Genomic DNA, 7,124 nt, shown 5'->3' with positions numbered 1-7,124 from the left:
GGCCGGCAGCCATGTACAAAACGCTGCGCCAGACGTCTGGCTCAGTGTGTTTTTCGCGGACGGAGATAGCGCAAGTGTGCGATGGCAGCGGAGCGCGTAAGGTGCCCCTCCCCTTTATTCTCCACACCGGTGGCTGGGCGCAAGCTTCGCGCTGGGAGACGCTCTGTAACGGGAGTCCGGCGTGGAGAGTGATTCCCAATCCTCGGTTACGCTGCTTGCGCAGCAGTTGTTGGAGGAGAAGTACCAGCCAGCGCCTTTCTCCGTCTGCTGCCTCTGCGCCGTTGGCGTAGCATGCCCCAAGATGGCGTCGCGGTCGTCGTCGTTGGCGGCGGTGGCCGGAGCGCTGGCAGCAGCTGCGGTGCCGACGTGGGAAGAGCTGAGAGAGGGAAAGAAGTGGCGGGTGGAGGGTGGCAGTATTAGTATCGAGTAGCGGCTGGAGAGAGGGTCTCCCCTCCTTCGGCCAGTGTGTGAGGCAGAGGCTCTCCGGGATAGCGGGTCCCCCGCCCCCCTTAGGCAGGGAGACCCCGACCTTCCCTTGCGCGGAGCCGACACCCTTTTCCCTGCTCATCCCGCTGCTGCCTCCCTGGTGGGTCTTCCCACCCCTTCCCCCGAGTGGAGGATGATGAAGCTCAAGTCCAATCAGACTCGCACCTACGACGGGGACGGATACAAGAAACGGGCGGCTTGCCTCTGCTTCCGCAACGAGAGCGAGGAAGAGGTTGGTGAGAAGCAGACGGGCTGGGCTGGGATTGACCGGGGTTGGGGTGGCTGAAGGAGCGAGCAGGAAAGGAGGCTACTGAAGGGGGAGGGGGGTGAAGAAGAAGAAGAGGCGAGGAGTGCCGAAGGGGGCTAGTAATGGGACACTCGACATGCGAGAGGGGAGGTGTGGCAAATCGGAGGCTTTGAAGGGGAGATGGGGGAGGCGGCTGAATGGTGCTGAAAGAGGGTCAGAGGATGAGGAGAGGGGTGGAGCTTGTGAGGTTGCTACTCTAGCAGAATTCGTATGTAGGGTGGTGAACAGGAAGCAGTTTTTACGAATGGGGCCCCCTTTGATACGTTCTTGCTTGCTAGCCATTCTCTTTTCCCCTCACAGCGCTTATGGATGCATGCTGCGGTTAGTAAGAGAGCGTGATGGAGGGACTTCCTTATTGGCTAGTAGTGTGAGAACACGAGGTTGTTACTAGGCGAGAAGTTACTTACAACCCCCTCATTAATGCCGGTCTCCTGTTTGTAAAGCGTTTGTGCTGGGAGGTGTCAGTACGTTTCAAAGAAGAGAAACTGCTCTTTACTTTGTTTAGAGAACTGTGTGCGCATTTTTTCTCTCTTTGATGTATGCATTGTAAGCAGTATTAATCTCATAGAGTAAGTCACTGAGTACACGAACGTGGCTTGGGGAGTATTGAATTCTTACATGTATTATATAAATACATATACACATATGATCCAAAGTTTTCAAAGGCATCAAAATTAAGAGAAATAAAGGTAGGTGGCACAGTTATTTACTTCTAGGAGGTGAAGGGAGCGGTGTTGACCAGGACTTTATTAACTTGCCTCATACAAGTGGGAAGTGTGCTGTGCACTCCTTTATATGTTTACTCTGCAGTAAACCCGCAGTTTTCAATGGGGTTTACCCCCAAGTAAGTGTGTGTGCACGCATGGGATTGTAGCCCAAAGGGGAGTGGTGTACACAAAGTACTAGTCACCAGAAATTACGGTTGAAAGAGCAAAGGCTATTTTGTTTGCTGCTGCAATTGCTAAAATACAAGCTGTAGTAGCGCCTTAAAGAGTGATAAGTAAATTGTTTGTTTGGATGCAAGTTCTTAGGGGCTAGAGAGGGACCCTCCTTTTCTGTTTAAAAATTGTGTAAAGTGCCATATGAATTGATGGCACTGTATAGCTAATATTTGATAATGGGTAGCAAACTTTTTGTAATCACTCCTTAAAAATCAGAAGCATGAGCAAGCAAAATATACTCTGGTACAGAGCAAGTATAAGGTTTTTCGTACGAGAGTAATAGGGAACATAAAATGATCAAGATCACCTCTGGGTTTGTAGAATTGCTTAAATGTAGTGATAGTTTTTTCAAAGCATAATTAAGAAAATGAGAGTGCTCAGCATACTGATGGGAAATAACTCCTCTTCTTCCAAATGAGGAAAGCGTGCAGAATGAAAGATTTACAACAATGAATGGTGACATGAACTGGTGTGGCATAGTATGGTATGGGATTTGGCAGTGGTCAACTGCTGCCATGCTCAGTTGAGCACGTCATATGACATGGGAGAAAGAAATTTGATTCTGGATTTATAAAAAGAAACTGGGATAAAAGGGACTGGTTACTTGCCAGAAATTGCCATTAGAGGGGCGTAAGAGGAAACTGGGATTGGTTTAGGTTGGTTTAACCTGACTCCATTTTTTTAATGCACTGTGAGAGGAAGTAAACTTGTAAATTTAAATAGTTCTTTTTTAGTATAGAATTTATATTTGGAGTACTGCATTTCAGATCAAACCAAAATAGATTTTTGATAACGATTGTGGAGCTAATGGGATTAAAATAACACATGGGACATATACTATGTTAGTGTATGCGAAGGACTTTCAACACTCCTATTTTGGTAATAGTTACAATAACTTCTTAAAGTAGGTCAAGTATAGTAATCCTCATATTGTAGCTGACAAAGAGCAGTTTGCCTTTGGCCACATAATGACTTCATAACTAAGGTGAGAGTAGACGTAAAGACTTCCTGGGGGTCCTATCTATTACACTGTACCATTTATGTTGGATTCCCAAATAAATGTCTGTCATATTGGGGTGTGTTAATGCCGACATCACAGTAGACTCAGGCTTCTGGGAAATCTGTAGCAGCTCATACTAAGGACCTAGGCCAAAGTCTTCAGTTGTATAGACCATATTGGATCTTATTGGCTTCTCCAGTCACCTCATCCTGCTGCATTGAGGTTTACAGTACACTTGCTGGCCACCTGCAGGCCAGAGATTCAGGACAGCACTTTGTCTGCAAATTGTCTTAGTGGCACAGGGAGTAAGTTGGACTTTGTTGCTGGAGGCTCTAGATGGCTTACAAGGCACCAGAGTTGTATCCAGTTTGTTCTGATTGCTTCGTTTACTATTTCCTAGATCATTATCATTATATTTGTAAATGGAAGGAATGGGAAGAGAATAGTTAGCAAGAGGAAAGTGAATTAAGAACATAAGAGCCATGCTGGATCATACCAAGGGTCCATCTAGTCCAGCATTCTGTTCACACAGTGGCCAACCAGCTGTCGACCAGGAACCCACAAGCAGGACAACGAGCGCAGCAGCAGCCTCCCACCCATGTTCCCCAGCAACTGATGTACATAGGCTCACTGCTTCTGGTACTGGAGATAGCACATAGCCATCAAGACCAATAGCCATTGATAGCCTTCTCCTCCAGGAATTTGTCTAACCCCCTTTTAAAGCCATCCAAATTGGTGGCCATCACTACTTCCTGTGGGAGCAAATTCCATAGTTTAACTGCACTGTGTACTTTCTTTTATCTGTCCTGAATCTCCCACCATTCGGCTTCATTGATGATCCCGGGTTCTAGTATTTTGAGAGAGGGAGAAAAATGTCCCCCTATCCACATTCTCCACACCATGCATAATGTTGTACACCTCTGTCATATCTCCCCTTACCCTCCTTTTTTTCCAAGCTAAACAATCCCAGCTGTTGTAACCTTCTCTCCTAGGGGAGATGCTCTAGCTAGCCTCTTGATAATTTTAGTTGCTCTTTTCTATACTTTTTCCAGCTTGACAATATCTTTTTTAAGGTGTGGTGACCAGAACTGTACACAGTATTCCAAGTGTGGCCGCACTGTAGATTTGTATAGGGGCAGTATGATATTGGCAATTTTATTCTCATGCCTAAAATGGAGTTAGCCCTTTTTTGCAGCGGCCACACACTGGGTTGACATTTTCATCAAGCTGTCCACCAGAACCCCAAGAGCTCTTTCTTGGTCGGTACCGCTAGCTCAGATCTTACCAGGTTATACTTGAAGTTAGGATTTTTTGCCCCAACGTGCATCACTTTACACTTGCTTACATTGAACCGCATTTGCCGTTTAGATGCCGATTCTCCCAGTTTGGAGAGATCCTTTTGGAGTTCTTCACAATCCCTTTTTGCTTTAACCACCCTAAATAATTTGGTGTCATCGGCAAACTTAGCCACTTCACTGCTCACTCCTAATTCCAGATCATTCATGAACAGGTTGAAAAACATTGGTTCTAACACAGATCCCTGTAGGACCCCACTATTTACTTCCCTCCATTGGGAGAATTTACCATTTATTCCTACTCTCTGCTTTCTGTTCTTTAACCAGTTACTGATCCATAAGAGCACCTGTCCTCTTATTCCATGACTGCTAAGTTTGCTCAGGAGTCTTTGGTGAGGGACTTTGTCAAAAGCCTTTTTTAATTTTATTTATTTTATTTATTTTTACATTTATAGCCCACCTTTTTTCCTCCAAGGAGCCCAAGGCAATGTACATAATTATCCTCCTGTGAGCTAGGTTGGGCTGAGAGTCTGTGACTGGCCCAAACTCACCCAGCTTCCATGGCTGAGTGGGGACTAGAACCTGGATCTCTCAGCTCCCAGCCCAACACTCTAACCCTTACACCACAGTTGCTCTGTTTTAGAAGTCCAAGTAAACAGTGTCTACTGGATCACCCCTATCTACATGTTTATTGACACTCTCAAAGAACTCTGAAATGTTAGTGAGACAGGACTTACCTTTGCAGAAGCTGTATTGATTCTTTTTTCAGCAGGGCTTGTCCTTCTGTAAGCTTACTAATTTTATCTTTAATAATGCCTTCAACAAATTTACCCAGAACAGATGTTAAGCTAACTGGCCTGTAATTTCCCAGATCCCCCGGGTCCCTTTTTGAAAATTGGTGTTACATTGTCCATCTTCCAGTCCTCTGGTATAGAGGCTGATCTTAGGGATATGTTGTATATTTTGGTTAGAAGATCAGCAATTTCATATTTGAGTTCTTTGAGAACTCTAGGATGGCTACCATCAGGGCCTGGTGACTTATTTGCTTTCAATTTATCAATAAGGTTGAGAACATCTTTTGTCACCACTATTTGCCTCAGTTCCTCAGCCTGCCTTCCTGCAAACATCAGTTCAGGCACAGGTATCTGTCCTATATCTTCTGTAGTGAAGACCGATGAAAAGATTTCATTCAGCTTCTCTGCAATCTCCTCCTTTAGTACTCCTTTAACTCCATTGTCATCCAGTGGTCCAACTGCCTCCCTAGCTGGTTTTCTGCTTCTGATATATTTAAATAATTCTTTATTGTTGGCTTTAATATTAACAATATGCTCTTCAGAATGCTTTTTTGTATCTCTTATTGTCTGCTTGCATCGCCTTTGTGCAAGCTTGAGCTCCCTTTTGTTTTTCTCACTTGGACAAGACTTCCATTCTGAAGGAAGCTCTCTTTTCTCTAATTGCTCCCTTAACCCTGCTCATTAACCATGCCAGCGACTTCTTGGACTTGGTGCTACCTTTCCTAACCTGTGGTATACATTTTAGCCTGGCTTCTATTATTGTAGCTTTGAGTAATTGCCAAGCATTTTGAAGGGTTTTAATCCTCTTGACTCCCCCTTTTAACTTCCTTTTTACCAGTTCCCTCATTTTGGACAAGTTTCCTCTTTTGAAGTCAAATGTGACTGTGTTGGACTTCTTGGGCAATTTTCCACTTAAATATATATAAAATCTGATAGCATACAGCTTTGATGGCATGAAGAAGCATCTAGTTGTGCTGTCCGGATGACTGTCTGTATATCATCTGTATATTACTTACCGTACACAGTTGTATGTTTCCAAAGTGTTGCAAAACATTTAAAATTACAAAACAGATAACAAATGCAGTACAATAAAATCACAACATCACAATGTAGGATAACCTTTACAATTAATACATACTAAAAAGTACATTATTTTATTTGTCAATAAAAGTCAGTAGTGCTTTAAAAATATTTTAAAAATGTATTTCCCATTGTATTTTCAATGAACTCAAAGTGGCTGAGAGCAAATCATTAATACAATAAACATCAAACTACAAACTGATAAGCCAGAAGACAAACAGAGAAACAGAATAATCAGATAAATTCATTACAAGAAGGCCCTGTTCTTACTGGATAGCTGCTACATATCAGTTGGCAGGGGCACACAGAGCAGGGCGTCAGATATTGAATGGAGTGCATGGACAGGCACTTATGGGAGGAGGTGGTCAGAGGTGCCAAGATCTGAGAGTTATAAAGGTAAGGAACAGCACTATAAATTGAGTATGCAAACAAACTGGCTGTTGTGGCTGGTCTGAGTTTTAAGGAAAGGGTGCAGCTGATGTATCAGCTGATTCTACTTTACCAGATTCTTTTATAAAACTACCATACAGTTAAAAAGGAAGGAAGTTAGTATGATGCCGCAATGATTTGGAGGTTAGCGCTTCTGTATATTGGGAAATTATATTCCTTCAAGAGTCTGCATGCCTTCTGCATACAGATCAGCATTTGTATAACACACTTGTCTATTAGTATGCTCAACACATTTGTATCAGTAAAGCTGGATTTCAGTAGGCTGGTTTTTGGATGTAACATTTCTGGCTTCATGAACCATGTTTACGAAGATGGAATGAGCGTTGGGCCTGTATGCTATTCCCTTGTCCTTCTTCTCACCTGAGATGCTGGCTTCAGGCCAGAGTTGTTGTTTTGTTTAAAACTCTGAACTCTGGTTTAATATATGTGTACTAACCAGGATATTAAGGTAGGAATCCACACCAAAGCTGGTGTGTGAGGGGAAGGAGTTACCTGTGTTTTTGAGTAGAACTGTTGCTGACATAACTTGCAGATTACAGTGCAGTGGTAAATTCTAATACACTCCCTACTATCTATTTATTTTGGAACTAGGAAGTGTGTGCTAGGAAGGGGGACAAATTCAAGTATTTTCAGCGCTGAATCTTTAAGGTGAGATAGAGCATTCTAACAAATTTGCACATATTCGTTTTCCCAGAAGGTATGGCTTTAAAGTGTATGGGATCTTAAAATAAGTTTGTTCATATCTGTATTCTTCTATAAATAAGTAAAGTG

The 7,124-nt window shown here is 43.3% G+C and overlaps 1 protein-coding gene across 2 annotated transcripts in view; it reads left to right on the top strand.

The window, feature by feature from the left end:
• Positions 1-283: 283 nt before the first annotated feature.
• Positions 284-7,124, top strand: part of NUDT3 (nudix hydrolase 3) — a 47,139-nt gene continuing 40,298 nt past the window's right edge. For both annotated transcript variants that reach the window (XR_014790628.1, XM_084853018.1), the window contains exon 1: positions 284-718. Coding sequence is in view for 1 of the 2 variants with exons in the window: in XM_084853018.1 (XP_084709144.1) it covers positions 620-718 (99 nt within the window). In the remaining variant the exon portion in view is untranslated. The remainder of the gene's footprint in view (positions 719-7,124) is intronic.

Source organism: Heloderma suspectum, chromosome 4 (assembly GCF_057233095.1).
Source record: "Heloderma suspectum isolate Gila_16-S chromosome 4, 16-S_ref, whole genome shotgun sequence".
In the NCBI taxonomy this organism is placed as follows: Eukaryota; Metazoa; Chordata; class Lepidosauria; order Squamata; family Helodermatidae; genus Heloderma; species Heloderma suspectum.
The sequence above is the reverse complement of the archived record's forward strand: the minus strand, read 5'-3'. Positions and strand labels throughout refer to the sequence as shown.